At 40.6% G+C, this 24,131-nt stretch overlaps 2 protein-coding genes across 2 annotated transcripts; one reads left to right on the top strand and one right to left on the bottom strand.

Moving 5' to 3' along the window:
- Positions 1-144: 144 nt before the first annotated feature.
- Positions 145-1,659, bottom strand: LOC308319556 (E3 ubiquitin-protein ligase TRIM35-like; the record flags this gene model as incomplete). Its single annotated transcript, XM_080769660.1, has 1 exon — positions 145-1,659. The coding sequence occupies one exon, from the start codon at positions 1,657-1,659 to the stop codon at positions 145-147; it is 1,515 nt and encodes a 504-aa protein (XP_080625786.1).
- Positions 1,660-13,456: 11,797 nt separating this feature from the next.
- On the top strand, positions 13,457-23,794 carry LOC308319555 (uncharacterized protein; the record flags this gene model as incomplete). Its single annotated transcript, XM_080769659.1, has 4 exons — positions 13,457-13,649; positions 14,827-15,240; positions 21,336-21,618; positions 23,791-23,794. 4 exons carry the CDS (start codon positions 13,457-13,459, stop codon positions 23,792-23,794), a joined length of 894 nt encoding a protein of 297 aa, XP_080625785.1.
- Between the last annotated feature and the right edge of the window lie 337 nt (positions 23,795-24,131).

Raw genomic sequence — 24,131 nt, 5'->3', positions numbered from 1 at the left:
TATTCGAACCCCCTGAAACGTAAAAGCAATACCATGGGATATGTTTAGTGTTGTGTCGTGTTGTGAAGACTGACAGGAAAGAAGGCGAGAGAGAGAGAAGGGGAGAGACATGCAGCGAAGGTCATGGTGAACGGCCATGAGAGCCTATATGTGGCATGATGCGCCCGGAGTGCCGCTAGGCCAGCTGGCGCCCCCATAACTGTGGTGTTCCAGCGTGACACAGACCTTCTTGGGTAACACCTTCAGAGAGGCCACATCGTCATCGTCGCCGTTCAAAATGTACGGAAAGAGTCTCTCGGTGAAGGCGTGCGTGAAGGTGTGCAGGTGTGTGTCCGTCTCCGGGTCGCAGAAGGACAGCTCTCCTCGGTTCCAGTCCAGCTGGACTCGGATCTTCCAGGGCCTGTCGTGGTGGCTCAGTGAGATGTCAGTCCCTGCAGAGCCTGGTGAGGACAAGGCATTATATCTGCCGTTGGCGAACCTTATCCTCCAGTGTCTGCCCTGTGTGTACGCCTGTGTTCCCTTCCTCTGGAAAGACTCCTCTAACACGCCCAGTTCCCAGAATATGTTGTCTCCGACGTCGACGTCCCAGCTGTGACTGCCCGAGTCGAAGCCCTCGGAGGCCAGGACGATGTCCCAGCTGTCAAACCTCTCCGGGTTGTCGGGGAGCGTGAAGTCCTCGTCGCACGTCACGCTGGTCAGATCGGCGGACAGGATGAGCTCCGAGTTGGCGGTGTTGGGATCCAGGATCACGGGAGTGTAGGAGACGATGCTCTTCATCTTGTCCCAGACGCTGAAGGCCAGGTTGCCCAGGTGTTTGGCCTCGTCTATCAGTGCCCCCGAGACCGGCTGTGGCTCTGGCAGCGTGCGCTGGACTCGCTCCACCGTGGTCCTGTAGTTCTGCAGGAAGGTGATGTCGTCTGCCTCGACGTCTCTGATGATGTCGGAGAGGATCGCCGTCTCTCGCCTCAGCCCCTCGATCTTCACCATCATGATCCGCCTCTTCCGCCTGCCTTCCTCCCTCAGTGCAGTGATCCTGGTCTTCTCTTCCCGTTGAAGAAACAGTCGGAACTTCTTGAACTGCTTCTTAAGCTGCCTCTCTGTGTTCGAGGCCTGGACTCCAATGTGTTCTGCCGTTTTTTCATAGTTTGCTTTAACTTCATTAAAGTCCGTCAGTTTCTCCTGGAAGTACTTCAGTGCGTCCTGGAGGTAGACTTTGCGACATTGTGCGGCTTCGCTGATGGGTATGAACGCATGTCCATCGTGCTTTTCCGAATCCCGACACACAAGGCATGCCAACTGTTCATGGTTCAGACAGAAGAGCGTGAAATCCTCGCCGTGCAGAGTGCAGAGAACCTCGCGCCACGCAGACCTGCTCTCCTCCAAGAAGTTCTCACACAGGTTCTTCAACGCCAAGTTGATAGGGGGTTTGTCCTGTGAGGAGCGTGCTTTGCAAACAGGACAGTCCATGGTGGGTTTCACTGCCCACCATTGCTGCAGACAGGCTTTGCAGAAGCTGTGGCTACACGGCAGGAGAACGGGATGTCTGAAGATGTCACTGCACACGGGACATGTGAGCTCCTTTTCCTGCTGGGCCAAAAGGGAAGCCAGTTTGTCTGCTAGTGGCACTCCCTCCTCTGGAATGTGCCCTGATGCTGACATGGCTGGGAGGGAGTGGCCCGTCGGTGGTGTAAATTCACAGCTCTAGTAGAGGGAAGCAGAGGACAGTGTTAGAATCACATTGTAGAAGTGAAACTTCCACACAATTAGCTGAAACTGATGCCTTAACTATAGATCAGTCCAAAGACTTGATGAGACATGTTGTTGCAATGTTAGACCATTGCAGAGAAAGTGGCAGTTGATCTGATTAACGTGAGAAAACAACACACTTTCACACAATTCTGACAAAATCTTGAATTTCATTCATGCATTATTTACATGCATGTTCACATGAGATTAAACTTTAAGAATATCTAAAAATAGTATCTTCATGTTAATCTTCATAAGTTTTACTTGCATCTCACTAACTCAACCAACATTGCTACTCTATAAATTCAGTTAGACATTGAGACTAACATCTCTAACGTCCCTATTCCTATAGATGCACATGATAGTAGCTGTATACAGTAAATGCAAACCAGACTGTAGCCCCACAGACATATAGTCAATTCAAAACACACAATAATTCTGAAAGCACAAACTACACACCTGATTACTTCACCAAATCCAGAAGAGAGAGAGAGAGAAGTCCGGCTCTTGACAATTAAGAACACACATTAAAGTGAAAAGGGACAGCAACGCCCCACTGCTAAATACTCACTGATGGTGCTTTGGGGGCCCAATGAGAGAGAGCTAGGGGAGGGGTGGGGGGCATCAATAGACAGAAACTGGTTGGTTACCTGCCCCCCACTTAACCATGGCTGAGGCAAGTATCGATGCTTGGGGCGCTGGAGCACCCCTTTCCCCCCAGGCACATGCAGCCCCCTGGGAGGGGGGAAATTATAATTTGAATCAAAACAGATTCCTGTTACTATACTAAATATGCTGCATCATCACAGTATCGGTGACCTTATCCTGGTTAATTGCCTGTGTCAGTTTGCTCATAGAGGTGTGGAGACTATAGAGCCACTTCAATGCGTGAAAATGCAATAATGTATCAATTAATGTACTTAAAAGGCCCACTGTCTGCATCTATGCATTCTTTCAAATTAAGTTGTTCACTTGAGCTTTTTCATGATTATTTTTGTTATAGTCTGCTGAACCAGTTCATGTCAAATCAAATCAAATGTGCATTTGGACCCCCAGCTGAAAATAATTTATGCCAGGGACGAGGGACCCCATACAAGATTTTACACTGTTCAAAAAGCTGAAATGTTGAAAATAGCAGATTTACAAGCAGATCTGCAGACTACACATTCAAAACACTTTGCCGTGCAGTGTGCGCTTGCAGATCAAATGTCAGATGTAGCCTACCATAATTATGTAGGTTTCAAGAGGTTAAACTGATTATAATCCTACATTCACAAACTTTGGGAAACACTTTAATTACTACCATTTAGGCCTACACTGCTTAGTTACCCCTTTCACCATTCTTCGCGCAGACGAAATGGAAGCCTGGGTATCGAGGCTATACCCTTTCACTATTATTGAGAATAATACGTTAGTAAATGTTGTCTCGTCTAATATGTGAATTGTAGCATTAAACATGTTCAGTATTTCAGTCAGACTCGACCATTTATGGAATGGTTGCAATATATATATATTTTTAAATAGCAGACCTACAAGCTCGTAGCGCGCCACTCGGTGACGCTCTATGAGCTTGTAGATCTGCTATTTTTCAATGGCTAAATTATAACTAATTAAAAAGGGGTTCCCGCCCCAAAATGGGTTAAGCCCTGCTGGCTTGTGTTGTTCAAATGATCTGTGAACCTTATTATTCTCCTCACCGGATGGACATTATCGTGGAAATAAAAGATATAAGATTGAGCTGGACTTCACTGCTTCATAACATTTGCTTGAGTATATTGACCGAGATACTTCTAAATGACATTTGATTTGAGTATGCATGGTCTCTAAATGTAATGCACTGCATGCACTTCCAATTGAGGTTTGAAACTTTGAATCACGTCAAGCTACTACAAGGTTAAAAGGGACGCTTCAATGATTGTTTGTCGTATGTATAAGGGCTTCATGCATATGCATGGAATTCTTGACATTTGCACCTTTTAATGACCGGCAGGGCCACATTGGACCACAATGACGCTCCATCCAACAAGCTCTTCTTACATTGACTGAATTATAATATACATGTCAATGGTAAAGCTACTGTTTAGACCAGACGATGGCCCAAAGAACCATCATGCTTACACACTCATGTTCCTTACAGACAAAACACCATTAGATGCAAGCCAGTCATTATGCACTATACTACTTTACTTGACTGAATTACATGTGAATGGTACAGATAGACCAATCAATGACGAGGTCCCACACCCACTTTGTGTGAAACACTCGGTGAAATTACAGACATAGCCGATTTCATGGATTTAATATTCACCTTACGTGTTAGTAACAGAAAAGTCACTGCATCAGGCCCGGCGCCACGAGGGGTAAAAGTGGGGTACTTGACCCCTCAACCCGACCTCCTTGACCCCTCAAGGTGTTTTTCTTTTACAGTGACTCAGCTTTTTCTAATCAGCATGCACCAATTTTATCCAATCAGGGGAGAGAACCCGTTGATCAGTTTAAGGCTTTGTTAAGTCAATTTATCCTGTAAGTTGAGCTGAAGCAACAGAGTGATATTTATTTTAATGATACATATCACTTACACCCTCCTCAAAGGGGGTTTCTCCTGTATGAATCATCATGTGCGTATTCAGTACATTCGGTTGATCAAAGCATTTCCCACAAATGGTACAACTATAGGGTTTCCCCTCCTCGATATGAGTGACTCATGTCTTTTCAAGTCGACCATTTCAATAAAGCCTATGTACATTTAAAGGCTTTTATCCTGTATGAGTCATCGTGTGTTTGTTCAAATTCCCCTTTATACTAAAGGCTTTACCACAATATGTACAAATAAAAGGCTTTTCCCCTGTATGAGTCCTCATGTGTCTTTTCAGGTTACCCATGTCACTAAAGCCTTTGCCACAATATACACAAGACAAGGGCTTTTCCCCTGTATGTGTCATCATATGTTTGTTCAAATTTCCTTTTATATTAAAACCTTTGCCACAATACATACAACTAAAGGGTTTCTCTGCTGTGTGCGTCATCAAGTGTGTGTTCATATTTCCCCTACGATTAAAGCCTTTGCCACAATATGTACATTTAAATGGTTTTTCTCCTGTATGAATCACCATGTGTTTCTTTAGACCAGACTTAAAACTAAAACATCTGCCACAAACTGCACAATTAAACGGCATTTCCTCTGTATGCGTCACATCAAGGACTTGGGACAGCTTGTTGCTCAAAGACAATGTTTGTCCTGCCACATTTTGTGACTCCAGGTTGTTTAAAGCCGACTGATCTTTCCTGGTCTCCCCCCACTCATCACCGTCTTCAGTGTCATATTCTGAACAGTGTGAATAGGGAAGCTGGACATCGCTATTCGGTTGTGATGATCCACAGTCCTCTGCATCTGCTTGTGCTTTCACGTGTTCATTTGAGGTGCCGGCTACTACAGGCCATGCGCTTTCATCGCCATCATCTTCCTGTTTCACTGCTAGTAAAGTCACAGTCAACGCATCGCCCTCCTCTGGTGATTTAAGTAGCTCCTCCTGTTGCTCTTTAATCTGTGGAGGCTCTGGTTCCTCCTGGTCCAGGCTGGAGCTCCTCTCCTGCAGGTCCACTGAAACATCTTCATACCCAGGAAACAGTGGTTCATCTAGAAGGAGACATTTTGTTGAAAACGGGCCACTCCTGCAAACCTAAGACGCCAATCAGCATGTAATATAAAACTATAACAGGAAGCTGTGAAAAATGCCTCTATAGGGAGTGCTCATACAAAGTTATATAGTAATAGTAAAAACATGATTTGGCCTGCTATAGCGCCACCATGAGGTTGATGTGAAAAACCTTAAGTGGCATAGTAGGAATGTGCATGCATAACTGTTGATATACAGTAAACAGATAATGGATGGAACAAGTCTTAGATTTGTTTTTACAAAACTTTATTCAGTCTTCAATCACATTCACTTTTATAAACATGAATCTTATTACCTTGATTTTTTTCTAATTCCTTCCGCTAATTCATAATTTGAGCTATTATTCAAGTGTACAAAGTCCACTCTTCTAGGTTTTGGTGATATTTACCATTTACAGTTTTAGAGCCTGGCATATTGGAGGACATTATTTGACTTCCCTGACAACATTGGTATGTGTCCTAATTTGTGTTCACATTTTACAACCAATCTACAAGCTCACAGTGTGTCATGTAGCAATGTGTTGAGAGCATTTTTAATATGGCTTATATGGTTAAATAAAATTAAGTTGTTCATTATAAAATTAATGATAACTAATATTTCCATATACTGTAAAGTGTATAATACCTTTTTTGTAATCTGTCATAGCATTATTTGCGTGTTTGCTTATAATAGTTCACTATTGGTCAGACACCAGGAATTGGTTGTCTCTAGGACAGCGGTTCCCAAAGTTGTGGTCGGGTCTTTTCAGTACAAGTAATTATTTTGGCTCATCACAAATATTTTACACACCTGAATAGAATCAACAGATTGAGTGAAATACAATGATTTTTTTTTTACTACAAATATATTTAACCACGATTGTTACAAAACCCCTATATAGCACCAGGCTTAATAAATTGTGCGGACAAATCTGCATGAAATTACCTCTGGGTTAAGTTGGGGCCGCGAGTCCATGGAATAATTATTTTGATGTTCGGGGGCTGGAAAGTTTGGGAACCAATGGTCTAGGACAGTGGTTCCCATGGGAACCAATGGTCTAGGACAGTGGTTCCCATGGGAACCAATGGTCTAGGACAGTGGTTCCCAAAGTGGGCATTGAGTGAGTTCAAGGGGGTCCCCAGCTGAATGATAGATTATGAACCAAATGGACCTTTATGGGTCTGTAACTCAGAGTGTACAAATAGTTCCATTTATACACACTCAGAGTTCAATTAAGTTTGATTTTGCAATATATAAATTGGGGTCTCAAGAGATAGAAATGCTATTAAATGGGGGTCCATAGACTTAATGCATGTCAAACTGCGGGTGCTTGAAATTAAACAGGTTTAGAATCACAGCTGGGGCCCTGTCATATGTTTTCAAATAGGGGGTCCGTGGGCTAATTAATCACTGTCAATTTGGGGGTCCTTGACAATGAAAGGTTTGGGAACCACTGGTCTAGGACGGCCCCAAAAAAGGCAAGCTACCATGGTGGTACCATGAGGTGGAGAATAGATGCACAATAACTGTAGCATCCGGTACCAATTGTGAGTGACATCGCTGTCCTTAGGCACAGCAATAATACATGTCTATCCTCAGAACAATCTGTAATCATAGGACAGCCTTTTCTAATCAGCATGCACAATTTTATCCAATTAGGGGAGAGTTTAAAATGTTTTGTTCCAGTACAAATACTTTGTTAAGTCACAAGTTGAGCTGAAGCAACGGAGTGATATTTATTTTAATGATACATATCACTTACACCCTCCTCAAAGGGGTTTTCTCCTGTATGAATCATCATGTGCGTATTCAGTACATTCGGTTGATCAAAGCATTTCCCACAAATGGTACAACTATAGGGTTTCCCCCCCATATGAGTCCTCATGTGTCTTTTCAAGTCGACCATTTGAATAAAGCCTTTGCCACAATCTGTGCATTTAAATGGCTTTTCTCCTGTATGAGTCATCATGTGTTTGTTCAAATTCCCCTTTATACTAAAGGCTTTACCACAATCTGTACAAATAAAAGGCTTTTCCCCTGTATGAGTCCTCATGTGTCTTTTCAGGTCAAGCATTTCAGCAAAGCCTTTGCCACAATCCGTACAATTAAAGGGTTTTTCCCCTGTGTGAGTCTTCGTGTGTCTTTTCAGGTTACCCATTTCGCTAAAGCCTTTGCCACAATATGCACAAGACAAGGGCTTTTCCCCTGTATGTGTCATCATGTGTTTGTTCAAATTTCCTTTTATATTAAAACCTTTGCCACAATACATACAAATAAAGGGTTTTTCTGCTGTGTGCGTCATCAAGTGCGTGTTCATATTTCCCCTTCGATTAAAGCCTTTGCCACAATATGTACATTTAAATGGTTTTTCTCCCGTATGAATCACCATGTGTCTCTTTAGACCAGACTTTAAACTAAAACATTTGCCACAAACTGCACAATTAAACGGCATTTCCTCTGTATGCGTCATATCAAGGACTTGGGACAGCTTGTTGCTCAAAGACAATGTTTGTCCTGCCACATTTTGTGATTCCAGGTTGTTTAAAGTTGACTGATCTTTCATGGTTTCCACCCACTCATCACTGTCTTCAGTGTCATATTCTGAACAGTGTGAGTAGGGAAGCTGGACATCACAATTCGGTTGTGATGATCCACAGTCCTCTGCATCTGCTTGTGTTTTCATTTTCACATGTTCATTTGAGGTGCCGGCTACTACAGGCCACCCGTTTTCATCGCCATCATCTTCCTGTTTCACTGCTAGTAATGTCACTGTCAACGCATCGCCCTCCTCTGGTGATTTAAGTAGCTCCTCCTGTTGCTCTTTAATCTGTGGAGGCTCTGGTTCCTCCTGGTCCAGGCTGGAGCTCCTCTCCTGCAGGTCCACTGAAACATCTTCATACCCAGGAAACAGTGGTTCATCTAGAAGGAGACATTTTGTTGAAAACAGGCCACTCCTGCAAACTTTAGACGTCAATCTTTTTTTCCTTGGCCTCTAGGGAGTGTGCATACAAGGTTATATAGTAATATATAAGGTAAAAACATGATTTGGCCTGTTATAGCGCCACCATGAGGTTGATGTGAAAAACTTTAAGTGGCATTTCTTCTTTGGTGTAGTGGGAATGTGCATGCATAATTTCACGGAAATCACACACTGTGTTGTGAAGGCTGACGACTTCTTGATTAGAGTGCGTGACAATATTATCACACAGAAAGATGAAATTAACGGCATAGGTTCCATCCTGGAGGAAAATCTTTCCGGTGATAAAATGGCCACCAACGTAATCAAAGTCAACCAAAGAACAAGATTCCTATACACTTTTATACAGGATCTCCTCACTGGTCAACAGAAACACCTTGAAGACCCTAACAGGAGCCCTCGTACAGGGTTTCTTCGACTTTGCATGCACGTCCTGGTACCACAGCAACTCTAATGCCCTTAAAAGAAGGCTCCAGAATTACCAAAACAAACTGGTCAGGCTACTACTTCGCCTCACTCCCTGAACCCACCTCACCCCTGCCCACTTTGACAGGCTGGAATGGCTTAGGGTTGACGACAGAGTGCAAATGCAAATGCACCTTGCATGCCTTTGATCTACGCACAGAAAACATTTTGACAACGTATGTGCACTGGCACATCAGTTGTGTGCCCCCCCTGATTATTATTAACATGTAACATGTAAACACAACATGAACATAGTACTCTTAAGGCCTATTCATAGTCTGGATTTTCGGTGGTGAGCTGACCACCGCTCCGGTGGTGAGGTGACCACCGGAGCTGAAATAACGTTGAGCAGTGGTGAGTAAAAACAGAGAGAAGGGCTGGGGCGGTTGCAGTGGTTTGCTCTTCACCGCGGCTCGTGACGTCATGTTGTAGTTCGAACCCCGAATGTTCGGGGACAGCCTTACTATATAGTCGTGTATATTAGTACATCTCTAAATGTTTTGATGAATTGAAAATGGTGGGCCTATTTTAAACAAGTGTAATGCTTTATGGCAGGGGTGCCCATTACGTCGATCGCGCAAGTAGACCGCTGTGCCTTGTGTGGGGAACGTCGGGTCTGTTATGTTGTTAAACAAACAAATTAAAAGGATATCTATCCATCATTGTTCATATGGCAAGACGCGCGCGGCAAAGAAGCCTAAAACATATCACTTCCATGCAGAGTGGGAAGAAGATTATTTTTTCACGATGTCACATTCCAAGTCCAACTGCGTTTGCCTTACTCGAGCCCATCGCTACATTCATGTGCTTCCCATTCAGAAGCTCATGTTGATTCCATTGCCTCGAAAATAGCAACACTTTTTAACATGAACTCTTCTGCGTTGGAGAATGAGATCATGGCACTGCAGGCTGACATACAGTTAAAGTTGCGCGCCCGCGATGCAGAGTTTTGGAACTTACTCGTGAAGGAAAAGTATCCAAACATCAGGACTTGTGCAGCCTCGCTCACAGCGTTATTTGGCTCCACATATTTATGTGAATCAGCGTTTTCCCACATGAAGATAATTAAGTCCAAATATCGTTCCACGTTGACGGACGATCATTTGGAGGCCTGTTTAAGACTAGCTGTCAGCAGTGACTGTCCGGATTATGCAGCGCTGACGGACTCCATTCAGTGCAAGGCTGAAAGCAGTCATCTGATTAAAGGGATAGTTCAGATTTTTTTAACTTAAATTGTATGAAATACTTTCCATTAATATAGTGGTTGCAACTGTAGGCCTATTGATTGATTGCCAGAGTCCTGTGGTAGGAGTTCTGCTCTGGTTGAGTTGAATGCATTATTCCTTCATGTGATTGTGTATACTTTTTATGTGTGATACTTTTAACATTTTATGAGCAATATGTTATTACAAATTGAAATTGATTGACGTTATTACAAAGAGTAACTTTAACAAAATAAAGGTGGTAAATAAATAGAATTGATTGATTGAAACAGTCCTAATGCCTTAATGTTATTTATTTTGAGTATTTTAAGCAATGGGATAATATTATTTTGGTTGGTAGATCACCTTGAGCTGGCAATTTTAAAAGTAGACCTCAAGTCAAAAAAGTGTGGGCACCCCTGCTTTATGGTGTCGTCCACTCACAGTTAACAGTTTTTGTTAACTGTTAACTGTACTTGAAATGTTCTGTAATTCTGCAAACTGTTAATAAATCAATCAATCAAAATGCTAGTCATTTTGTTCTAAATAGGCCAGCCGACAGCCATTCATATGTCAATCATACGCCAATCAGGATGGAATATGAAAATCTAAAATTGATCATAACACTATAGTGTACACTGATATGCGTGATGTATGGATACAATCTGTGCGAGTAATATAAAAGAAAGGTGTTTTGCAAAATCTGCCTCATGGTGGTGCTATAACAGGCTTAACTCGGCCTTGTGGGAATGTGCGTGTATCATTTCATGGAGATCGCAAGCCGTGTTCATGATTTGTGGCATTTTGTTCGAAACGGACCAATCCTGCAAGGTTTGGAAGCCAATCAGGATGGAATACGGGAAATGGGACAGATCTGTGTTGATCACATGACCGATTTGCGTATGGTTAAAACGTGTACGAGTAATGTCATGAAATGTGTTTAGCAAAAAATAAATCTGCCTCATGCTTCGGAAGAATGTGGGGCGCAGGTTAGTCGTTGGCATCCAGGGAGCGTTTGGCATCGGCCGGGCCAACGGCGCCGGATATTAGCTGTACACGGACGGACAAAACAGACTTCGGCCTGGTGGAGACAAAAATCAAGTAGAGCATGTGTACGGATTTGTGTACAATTTGAATAAAATATAAAGGAGTAACAGTGTGCGGAGTCCTCTCCTTTGTTTTACAAAGATACCATTCTTAGTAGGTGTACTGTCAAAATAAATGTTTTGCAAAAAATCTGCCTCCTGGTGGCGCTATAACAGGCCCATGTGGGAAAACATTGGGGCAGAGCAGAGGTCCTGCTCCAGCATGCAGTTTGGCTGCACATTCTCATGTCACACTAATGGCACAGGCTACATACATGATAGGCCTATAACATGCACAAACACACAATGGTTCACAATATAGTGGTCTGTGTTTGCCATCTTGAGGTTAGCACATGCAATTGCAGTTGAATGTTACTTTTTGTCACTGCAGGCAACACACTCTTACTTACTGCAATGGGTTGCATTTTTTTTAATGAATGGCATTGTTATAGTGCTCAATGCGCTTTACAACGGTTCATTCATTCATACATTGGGAAGTGAAGCGGCGAACAGCGTCCTCACTTCCCACATTCACACGCCATACTCGTGATGCGTCAGTCTAGTGACTTAGTGGTTCACAAACTTTTTACCTCAAGACCCCGGGCCCCAAACTAGTGAAAATAGCAGATCTACAAGCCCATGGAATTGTAATTATTGTGTGTTTTGTTTTTCAATTTGTTGAAAATTACAAAAAAATGGATTGGTTTTTTATTTCACAGTATGCAGAATGTGTACATTTCAAACGAAAGCACTACAGACTACATGGTACAGCTGGGTACAGGGTCTGCGATCCCCCCCCAAAAAGGGTCCCAATAACGACTCAGGAGTCACGAGTGAAGTGTTGTTGAAGTAATTCAGTTGTTTACATCTGCTACAGCCACATTTGAATGTCAATCGAAGTTAAAGACAATCTCAGATACACATTATGTTAATTTCATGGACCTTTCCCCGTTACGTTCCTTGCAAACACAGACATGAAAACACTTCTATTAGGAAATTCAAGAGCTGCTGTTGTGTTTGTTATGCTAATGACTGTTGTTGACTATACCTGTTTTATGCAGTTTGACGTCAGGTTTTAAAACCACGTCCAGGATTCTCTGTTGCTGCTCGATCTGTTGTTTGGAGCTGAACGCCTGGTCCTCGTATTCTGTTATGATCCTCTCCACCACCACGAAGATCTCCTCGGCGGCTGCACAGAGCCGCTCGTTCACGAAGGACTTCAGTGTTTGTAGTAAAGCCATGGTTAATTTAGCGCAATTAATTAATTGTCAGTGACATTAAAAAAAGTCAGAGCAGCTAACGTTATAGCTCTCGTATAGGCTAGCTCTGCTCAACACAACAAAGCAACGGGTCAAATGATACTTCCTGGTTCGGCTATGACGTCAGGCTGATCAGTGGTTGACCATGAGGGAGTTCCAGGGGGTCCCCAGCAAAATGATCATTTGGAACCAAATGGAGTTAAATGGACCCTTGTGTTATCATGGGACTGTCTGTAACTCAGAGAGTGTAGGGTCAATTTGGTTCCATTTGTACACTCCCTCAGTGAAATTAACAAAATAAATCGGGGGCCCAGAGATAGATTGATTTATTTGATGTATTAACAGTTTGCTGAATTACAGTATATATTTCAAGTAGGCCTACAACTCAATACAAAAACTGTGAGCATTACACTTCACACTTGTTTACAATAGGGCCCACCATTTTCAATTCATCAAAATAAATGCTATTAAATGGGGGGTCTGTAGACTAATGCATGTCAAAATGGGGGTCCTTGAAATTAGAGCCGTAAATGTTCTCTTATGGGGGTCCCTGGCATATATGTATGTACTTCCTACAGACCTATTAGTCGTGGAAGTGCATGCCGCCACCTGCTGGTGGTGAACGTCAGTAACAAATAACAGATCTACATGCCCACAACACGATGAGAATTCCTACGTGTTGTGAGCTTGTAGATCTGCTATTGTCAGCGTTCGTTCACCTTAGGTCAGTTTTGTGCCAGTGATCCCACACAGTGGGAAGTAAGGTCCCATTTTTGTGTCACAGGTCAGACCCAATACTACAACTAGTCACATAGCGTCGTTATAGGCCTATATACATGTTATATATTTTTTAAACAAATAGCAGCAATTATTTTAATTGCAGTCACTTTGGGACAAATCGCAGCAATTTTTCCTCAAATTAAGGCAATAATAATGTCCCCGCAGAGAGATGCGTTTACTGATGACGTATACTTGCGTCACACTGTCGCGCCTGTAGCCCAGGGCAGACTGGTCTGGTTAGCATTTACTTTGTCATTATTTAATTGTCATTCCCTGTGACTAAATAATGGCTTTACTACAAACACTGCGGTCCTTCGTCAACGAGCGGCTCTGTGCAGCCGCGGACGAGATCTTTGTGGTGGTGGAGAGAATCATAACGGAATACGAGGACGAAGCCTTCAGCTCCAAACAACAACAGCTGCAACAACGAATCCTGGATGTGGTTTTAAAACATCCTGACGTCGGATTCCGCGTAGCAGGTTGGTACTTATTATTGCTTGGTGCTGTAGGCCACTTTGATTATAACTTATACAACCAGCTGCTGGTTTTACTCCGCCAGTCCTCGTGTTTTCATTTACATCGTGCTCTCTGTCTGTAAAGATCATAATATTGTGTGTGTCCCCATGTTTTATTTTCCCATCCTTTATAATGATGTCCTGTTTTTGGCTATATATATCTAACTATATAGCCCATGTCTCTAAATGTTATGATTAATTGAACAAGGTGGACCCTCTTGTAAAAAAAATTGCTTTATTGTTTGTTTATTGTTTATAAGGATCCCCATTAGCTTTGTTTATAAAAACAAATACCAAAATGTTTATAAACGAATCCCATGAGACTTGGTCCTACCCCCCCGACCATGAGACTTACTACAGGTCAACTGGTAGTGGTCCTACCCCCCCATGAGACTTACAAATCCCAAATGTTTATAAACAAATCCCAAATGTTTGTAAACAAATCCCAAATGTTTATAAACAAATCCCAAATGTTTATAAACAAATCCCAAAATGTTTATAAACAAATCACAAAATGTTTATAAACAAATCCCATGAGACTTGGTCCTACCCCCCCGACCATGAGACTTACTACAGGCCTTGACAAAAGCTAAAAGTCTTCCTGGGGTCCGACACATTTTAACAAAGGCAATACTTTCAATTGTTTACAAACACTAACTCAAAATAAAACATAGTAAAATTAAATATAAAACAAGAAATAAACATAGGAGAAATAAAAAACAAAGAATAACAGCGAAAAATCAGTGTTACTGCCGTATGGTTTACATAAGGTGTTATTTTAACTTGATTTAAAGATTATTTTTTTATTTGTATTGGTTATACACTTTGGTAGTGCATTCCAACCTATTACTGCTCTATAGATAATAGAAGATTTAAGAATAGTTGTTCTTGTTCTTTATATGGTGTCGTATTGAGTTGTTGTACTTGCAAACTGTTAATACATACTTCAATCAATCAATCAAATCGATTAAAAGAGAGTAACATCGATGTTAACCCTGCCATACAGTTGCAAAACAGCAACATCTGTATTTTATTTATAATATACACACTATTATGATAATCAATTCAACTTACCATGCACCACTATCAAAAACTCTGGTGACATTATCTATTTTCCCCCCTCCCCTTATTGTGCTTAAAGATGTTTCGCCAGAACAGCAGGAGAGGAGTCCCTGTCTGATCCAGGAGGAGGAGGAACCAGAGTCTTCTCCGGTTAAAGAGGAACAGGAGGAGCTTCTTCTAATTCCAGAGGAGGCTGATGGGTCGACACTGACATTAGCAGCAGTGAAACATGAAGATGATTATTATGATGATAATGATGATGACAACAGCAGCGAGACAGAGGCTCTAGCCAGCACCTCAACTGAACACATGAAAACACACACTGATGCAGAGGACCGTGGATCATCACAATCAATGTGTGGCGTCCAGCTCCTCTCCTCACACTGGTCTGAATCTCGCATGGAGGACGGCAATGATGGGGAGGAGACCAAGGGGACCAAGGAAGCTCAGTCAACATTACTTGATGGGAAGGCATGGGGCCACTCTATTTCAGGTACAAATAACAGTCACTTTATCAGTACTAATCTAAAATAGTTGGTGATCTCTATTAAATAATAATAATAATAATATAAAACATTTTCATATGTTTGTGTTTGCAAACTTGAATACCACGCGGTCAACCTCTTCTGATATATCTTGTATGTGAAGTAGGGATGTATACTGTAATATAATTATTTGCGGTTATGGCCGATAAACCATTATAACTGAAAAATATTTTCTTTAAAAAAGGCTTATAAACTCTGTTTTGAAAGCTTCCCCAGAAAACACTGATATAATTTGCAGCCTTCATCATAACAAAAGGCTTTTTTATATATATATATATACATAATAATGATAAAATAAATTATCTGATTAAACCAATTACCAATACCGATTTCCGATATATATATATATATATATCGGCCAATACTGATGTGTTTGCCTCTGTTTGTGCGTTTAAATGAAACCAAAGCGTTACAAAGAAAAACATGCATGCTTGGTAAAGCAAAGTTTTACTATGTCCAATTCACAGGAGTTTTATTGGCATTAGTAAACATATGTTTAGATAAACAAAAGGCAAGTTTCAAAATATAAACAGTTTAAGGAAATGGGTAAAGTACAGTTCGAGGGTGTGTACAGCATTGTGTTAAACCGAGCTATGTCACATTTTGTTATTATATTCAAGGAATATAATACAGGGTATAAAGCTTTTTGAAATAAATAGCAACAATCTTTTGCAGTCACTTTGGGTATACAAAAAAGCCTCTGATTTAAATTGTGTTTAAAGGTAGCAGCTCTGTTTGTTTGTGCAATAGGTCTAAAGGTCTACTCGGTACAGATCGTAGTAGTAGTAGTGGTGGTGGTCGTATTCGCTTGGCTAAACTTATTTTATTGCAACAGTTCACAAATCTTGCTGCTCTGTTCGCACATTGTTGTATTTCTCCTAGTAGGTATAGAAGTTTTTACATTTTGTGTGCATAGTCTGTCTTCCCTTGGGTCTGTCGGCCTTTATTGCAAGACTGTGTTTTCGTTAGTCTCTGGTCGTTCATCATGCTTATGCTCTATTTAGAGCTAGATATTCCATTTTGCTTTGGTTTTAGGTTGTCGCTTTCCAGTATGTCGGGTAGCTTGATTTTTGTTTTATTATAATCTGGTTAAGTCCAAAGGGGGTTCCGTCTGGTAGCTGTGCTTGCGTTTGCACACAGAGTCCTTGGAATAGCTGCCCTTATCATGCTGACAATCATAGAATATTATTCTGCCCAAGCTCATCCCACACACGTGTTCAATTGGGTTGCGGTCTGGACTCACGGCAGGCCATTCCATCCTCTCCACTCCCAAATTCTGGAGGTACCATGTGATGATCCTGGCTCTGTGGGAGGGCGAGCGTTGTCATCCCTTTCCCAGATTCTGAAGATATAGGAATCACCATTTGCTCCAGAATCTCATCCCAATATCTCATCTCTGCATTGAGATTGCCTTCCGTCTTGCCTGTGAGAGAGATACCGCCCCATTCCATGACACTGGAAACATTTCACACCGTCAGCCATCTGTGTATCGTTGTTGCAATGTGCAGCAATCTGCATATCGTTCTCCGTGCCGTAACCACGTCGGCTGACTTGCAACACATCCTGGTTGAGGAATGGGAATGCCATATCCCACAGCAAAATGTGGCTAGGTTGGTGACCATGAGGAGCTGCTCATTCCACAAATACCCTTACAAGCTGTTACCTAGTTGTAAAGGTGACTAATCAATGATAAAAGCAATTCATGCTAATACCAATTGGCATTATTAAAGGGGAGAAATGATCGACCAAAGTTACGTTTATTTGTGTTAACCTTTCGTGAGGATTTATCACATTGCATATAAGACGGAAATGGTCTCAACACTTTGACCAAAACAAGGACATAATATGGAACCACTGGATGAAAAGCTACAAAGTATAGGCAGAAATGTGTAAGTTAATTTGATGGTTTTTCTCTCTTTTACATTTTGACATTCTAGACTCACTGCACCTTCCTTTGTGTAAAGAGGAGGTATCCCCTGAATGGCAGGAGAGGAACCCCAGTCTGGTGGTACAGGAGGAACAAGAGCTTCTACAGATTAAAGACGAACAGGGGGGGATACTTCACAGACCAAATGAAGCTGATGGGTCATTAATGGCAGTGAAAATTGATGACAGTGATGCAAATGTGGAGACAGGGCCTCTATCCAGCACCTTAACTGAACACATGAAGACACAAGCTGGTGTAGAGGACCTCCCTGCACACTGTTATGAATTCCACACCGAAAACGGTGATGAGTGGGAGGAGACCAGCAACGCTTTAAAGCCACAGAAATCACACAATGCTCAACGTGTGGAAGGACAAACTTTGCCTTCGAGCGACGAGCTGTCCCAGAACCGGGAATGGTCGAAACTAACCTTATCCGCAAGGAGTCACACTGGGGGGAACGGGCATGAGAGGACGACTAATGCAGGCGGAACCCCCTTTAGTTGTAAAGTTTGCCAGAAACACTTTAGTCTAAATTGCCACCTAAAGAGACACATGGAGTCTCATACAGGGTTAAAGCCCTTTAGCTGTACCGTTTGTGGTAAAGACTTTGCTCAAAAGAATAATCTCACAAGACACATAATAACGCATACATACTTACCCTATAGTTGTATAGTTTGTTGCAAAAGCTATGGTCTAAAATCACAGCTGAAGACACACATGCAAACTCATTCTGCAAAACCTGTAAAACCCTTTATTTGTGCATTCTGTGGCAAATGCTTTGGGCAAAGCTATGCTCTGAAAAGGCACACAATGATCCATACAGGGGAAAAACCATTTAGTTGTCCAGTGTGTGGCAAATGTTTTGGTCTAAAGCATGATCTGAAGAGACATATGGGGATTCACAGGAGAGAAACCTTTTAACACGTTTGCATTTTATTTCCAAAGAACCAATCTGATTCATGGTCATTTATTCTAATCAAATAATGACGATTGATAATGATGATGATGTTAAAGCATGGATACTAGAGCAGAGTGTCATGTTTTTGTATTTGGGCAGTATGGTTCTCTGTCATCCTGTGTTAATGGAAACTACCTTTTACACTTTAAGACGACTGTATTTTATACAGAATTATGCTGTGAGTTGCAATACATTGTATTATCTGCATCAATATTTTAGCCTTTCTTTGATAATTAATTATCATATTTTGATGAATTCACATAGTTTGTGCGACCTTGACAACGTGTGAGAAAGGACGTTTCTCTATAGAACATTTGAAGACCATGATTGAAAATGCTTCAATCTGATGCACTTTGAGATAAAAATGAAGAGGCTAGATCTATAAAGAACTACACACATCAAATGCTGAAATGTATCAATAAATGGCACTGCCGAAATTGTCAAATCTAAAGCCAGAACACAAAGTAAAATTACATTTTATTATTGGCATTTTTACAAACAAATAAATAGGCTAGTTACAGTAGCTAAGCTGCCCACTTAAGCACCCTGACCACACCCAGCACAATGACATTAGCACCCCTCCCCATATATAGATCATGGCATGAAATTAATGATGCATCCTTACTTCTTGGAATTTAATTGAATACCTGGATAAATACATTTGTTTTGTCTGTTGGGTCTGTATAGCTTAAGAGTTGTTAATGTGAAAACCAATCCAGCATGACATCTCAGGGGGTCTTTTTTCCTAATAAAGAAACTTGAATCATCATTGACATTTTTACAAACAAATAAATAGCCTAGTTACAGTAGCTGCCCACTTAAGCACCCTGACCACTGAAACAAAGACATTAGCACCCCTCCCCACCCCAAGGATGGCCTATAGGTGAGGAATGTTGTTTTTCCAGTTCTAGATGGGGAGGTCATTAAGATGCTGCTGCGTCCTGTATTAAGATGCATCCTTACTTCCTTCCTTTCAAGCAACTTTTGATCTTTCAAGCCCCTTTGCTAAGTTATAATAGTTACAGGGCTTAATAGTTAAGGGCTTTAACATATATTTAATTATGTATCTGCAATGTTATATCTTTAATTATGTGTATCTGCAACGTTATAATAATGACAAATGTGATTCATTTCAATTTCATTATTCAACCTTTTTTTAAAGGAATTTCACTACCTTAAATCTTGTAAACTTCTGTTCTGGTTGTTTTTATCGCTGCTCCATTTCCCCTTTCTGAACACGTAGGCCTATATGCTCGTTGGGAGGGGTGGGTGAGGGGCTTCTGTTTTTCTCTTTTACTACAAATTTAGACTTCTGTCTGTGTTTCCACCACAGTTGAGTTCTAGTTATGTACACGAGTCAATTAAAACTATCCCCCAACAAGTAATACTCACTGAAGGTAAAGGACAAGTCTGTGCTAATGTTAAATTAGTATGAATGATGACAAAGGGCAACTTTTACCAGTTACTTTCATTTCATCATGTTTGTATTTTTAACCAAGTATGTAGAATTATTTGTTTGCTTGATTTGATGTTACAGTTTTAATCAATAATGATATAGGTTTAACTAGCATTAGACTGGTTTAACTAGCATTAGACATGGTACAGTTAAGGTGAGGTCATATGTGTAATTCTTGATTTGATAGTTATTTTACTATTATAAACTTATAATTTTGTAATCATCTTGGTTTGAGTGGAGAGAGCATTAACATTTAGATTTGCATGTGATGTTTAACTATCATTAGACGGTTTAACTAGCATTAGACATGGTGAGTCATATGTGTAATTGTTGATTTGATAATTATATATAAACTTATACTTTTGTAATCATCTTGGTTTGAGTGGAGAGAGCATTAACATTTAGATTTGCATGTGATCTGAAGGGTTAAGTGGGGGCAGTTAAACAACACACCCCCCTCCCAAGGCAAGGCAAGTTTTTATATCACATTTCAGGAATACAGCCCTATAACTATACAGTTTGTGGTAATGGCTTTGGTCAAAATAATAATCTGAAAAGACACATGGTAACCTGTAAAAAATATATATATATATATATATATATAAATATATATAGTTGCATTGTTTGTTGCAAAAGCTATGGTCTAAAAGCACAGCTGCAAACTCGAATTGTGAACTTATTCAAGGGAAAACCCTTTGGTTGTACAGTTTGTGGCAAATGCTTTGGTCAAAGTTGTGATCTGAAGAAACACAACACAAAATAGTGTATGCAGAAGATGTTGCTTTTTGTGTGTTTGCTTGATTAGATGTTTGTATGTTACTGTAGTGTATTAATCACTAATTATATAGGTTTAACTAGCATTAGACATGGTACAAGGTGAGGTATTATTATGTGTTATTTTATAAACTTATAATTTTATAACCATCTTGGTTTGAGTGGGGAGAGCATTATCATTTAGATTTGCATGTGATCTGAAGGGTTAAGTGGGGGCAGTTAAGCAACCAGTTTCTGTCCACCCCAACCCCCTCCCACACACTCTGATTGGCCCACCAGACCAGTGAGACCACCCTCTGTGAGTATTTAGCAGGGCTGTGTTGAGTGGTGATAGTTAGTGAAGCAGAGGATAACACAGAGAGAGGAATCATTTTCTGCTGTACTGGTTTCCATCTTGAACTATTGGCTACATTTGAACTATGGATTTACTCCAAACACTCGGGTCCTTCTTAGTCGAGCAACTCCACAAGCCACTATCTATGTCTGCTGCTGAAGAGATATTTGGCATCGCTAGATTAATCACAGCAGAGTACGAGGAGGAAGCTCTGCGCTCCAAGCAGGAAATTGACCGCCAACGCAGACTACTGGATATGGTTTCGAAACCAAACATCAAATTGCACGGAGCAGGTTAGTAAATGTTCTATGATTTGAAGATACAATCAAGTAGTTTTTGGTTAGATTTTGAGTATTGTTGTGTACAGCTGCAAAGGATTGCCAACTCAGAGTTAGTTTTACACCACAGTGCTGGTATATTACAGTGGATGTTTTGAGAAACAACAATTTATATCTCCCAATCTGAAGATTTGAGAAACATTCCATGTGTCATATGTTATACTAGAATGCATTTAGGAAAATATGTCGTAAAGAATAATATATTACGTTTTTATGCAACATCTAATTAATTTCTCTCATTTCATCTTTTCTTTAGAATCTCTGCAGATGTGTGAGAAGGTTTCCTTTGGACCTCTAGACCTATCTCTATGTCCAGACCAACACCTCCCTGTGTGTAAAGAGGAGGTTTCTTCTGAGCAGCAGGAGAGGAACCCTGGTTTGGCCCAGGAGGAACCACAGGTCAAAGATGAAGAAATCAGAGAGACAGAGTCTCTAGTCTCTAGCACCTCAACTGTGGACTGTGGAGCACTGAGGAGTGATGACCAGTTCCTCTTCTCAAGCAATAATACAATGAACTGTGACGAGTGGGAGGAGAGCAGGCAAGTTCAGGTAGCTTTAAACGCACTGAAATCACGCAAACGAAAGAATGTGAACGATGAAATATTGCCTTTGAGCAAAAAGCTGTCCTTCTTTGTGGAACTTAAATCACTGCAAAAGCCAAAAATCCAAACCATGAAGATTCAAATTGTGAAGAAAAACAAGAAGAGCTACAAGATAAGCACGATGACAGTCAGTTGTGCCGTTTGTGGCCAATCAGTTTACGATTTGAACTCCCACATGGAGATTCATACAGGGAAACATCGTTACAAATGTCGGATCTGTGCCCAAGGATTTCAACACAGGGCAGATTACTACCCCCACGTGTTAAAGTGCATGCACTGCTTTCACGGTGCACTGTACACCGGCATGTGAATGAAGAGCATGGAATATTGGTCTTGCTTCATAAACACACCGGTTTTAGTTTTCATATTGTGATGAACTGCGTACTATTTTTAATGCTTGTGCTTTCCCCAATTATTGCTACTTTTACTAACAGCAAATTATTCTATCAACTTGCAATTTGACACAGCTCTTTTTAGACATTTATTCAATCCCTTAGTACATATATTTTTTTATTTTATGTTGTTTCTGTGTTTTGGGGAGAATACATATAGTATAATATTGTGATGATATGTGCCTGAAAAGGCACACAATGATCCATACAGGGGAAAAACCATTTAGTTGTCCAGTGTGTGGCAAATGTTTTGGTCTAAAGCATGATCTGAAGAGACATATGGGGATTCACAGGAGAGAAACCTTTTAACAAGTTTGCATTTTATTTCCAAAGAACCAATCTGATTCATGGTCATTTATTCTAATCAAATAATGACATGTTAAAGCATGGATACTAGAGCAGAGTGTCATGTTTTTGTATTTGGGCAGTATGGTTCTCTGTCATCCTGTGTTAATGGAAACTACCTTTTACGCTTTAATTATTTCCATTCTTCATGAATAAAATCACCACCCTAGAGACAGGCCTTAAGACGACAGTATTTGATACAGAATTATGCTGTGAGTTGCAATACATTGTATTATCTGTATCAATATTTGAGCCTTTCTTTGATAATTAATTATCATATTTTGATGAATTCACATAGTTTGTGCGACCTTGACAACGTGTGAGAAAGGACGTTTCTCTATAGAACATTTGAAGACCGTGATTGAAAATGCTTCAATCTGATGCACTTTGAGATAAAAAATGAAGAGGCTAGATCTATAAAGAACTACACACATCAAATGCTGAAATGTATCAATAAATGTCACTGCCGAAATGGTCAAATCTAAAACCAGAACACAAAGTAAAATTACATTTTATTATTGACATTTTTACAAACAAATAAATAGGCTAGTTACAGTAGCTAAGCTGCCCACTTAAGCACCCTGACCACACCCAGCACAATGACATTAGCACCCCTCCCCATATATAGATCATGGCATGGAATTAATGATGCATCCTTACTTCTTTGAAATGGAATTTAATTGAATACCTGGATAAATACATTTGTTTTGTCTGTTGGGTCTGTAGCTTAAGAGTTGTTAATGTGAAAACCAATCCAGCATGACATCTCAGGGGGTCTTTTTTCCTAATAAAGAAACTTGAATCATCATTGACATTTTTACAAACAAATAAATAGCCTAGTTACAGTAGCTGCCCACTTAAGCACCCTGACCACTGAAACAAAGACATTAGCACCCCTCCCCACCCCAAGGATGGCCTATAGGTGAGGAATGTTGTTTTTCCAGTTCTAGATGGGGAGGTCATTAAGATGCTGCTGCGTCCTGTATTAAGATGCATCCTTACTTCCTTCCTTTCAAGCAACTTTTGATCTTTCAAGCCCCTTTGCTAAGTTATAATAGTTACAGGGCTTAATAGTTAAGGGCTTTAACATATATTTAATTATGTATCTGCAATGTTATATCTTTAATTATGTGTATCTGCAACGTTATAATAATGACAAATGTGATTCATTTCAATTTCATTATTCAACCTTTTTTTAAAGGAATTTCACTACCTTAAATCTTGTAAACTTCTGTTCTGGTTGTTTTTATCGCTGCTCCATTTCCCCTTTCTGAACACGTAGGCCTATATGCTCGTTGGGAGGGGTGGGTGAGGGGCTTCTGTTTTTCTCTTTTACTACAAATTTAGACTTCTGTCTGTGTTTCCACCACAGTTGAGTTCTAGTTATGTATGTGTCAATTAAAACTATCCCCCAACAAGTAATACTCACTGAAGGTAAAGTCAGGACAAGTCTGTGCTAATGTTAAATTAGTATGAATGATGACAAAGGGCAACTTTTACCAGTTACTTTCATTTAAGATGTTTGTATTTTTAACCAAGTATGTAGAATTATTTGTTTGCTTGATTTGATGTTACAGTTTTAATCAATAATGTATATATAATATAGGTTTAACTAGCATTAGACTGGTTTAACTAGCATTAGACATGGTACAGTTAAGGTGAGGTCATATGTGTAATTCTTGATTTTATATTTATTTTACTATTATAAACTTA

The sequence above is a fragment of the Protomyctophum bolini genome (assembly GCF_963924005.1).
Source record: "Protomyctophum bolini genome assembly, chromosome: 8".
In the NCBI taxonomy this organism is placed as follows: domain Eukaryota; kingdom Metazoa; phylum Chordata; class Actinopteri; order Myctophiformes; family Myctophidae; genus Protomyctophum; species Protomyctophum bolini.
This window is presented reverse-complemented; position numbering and strand designations above follow the sequence as displayed.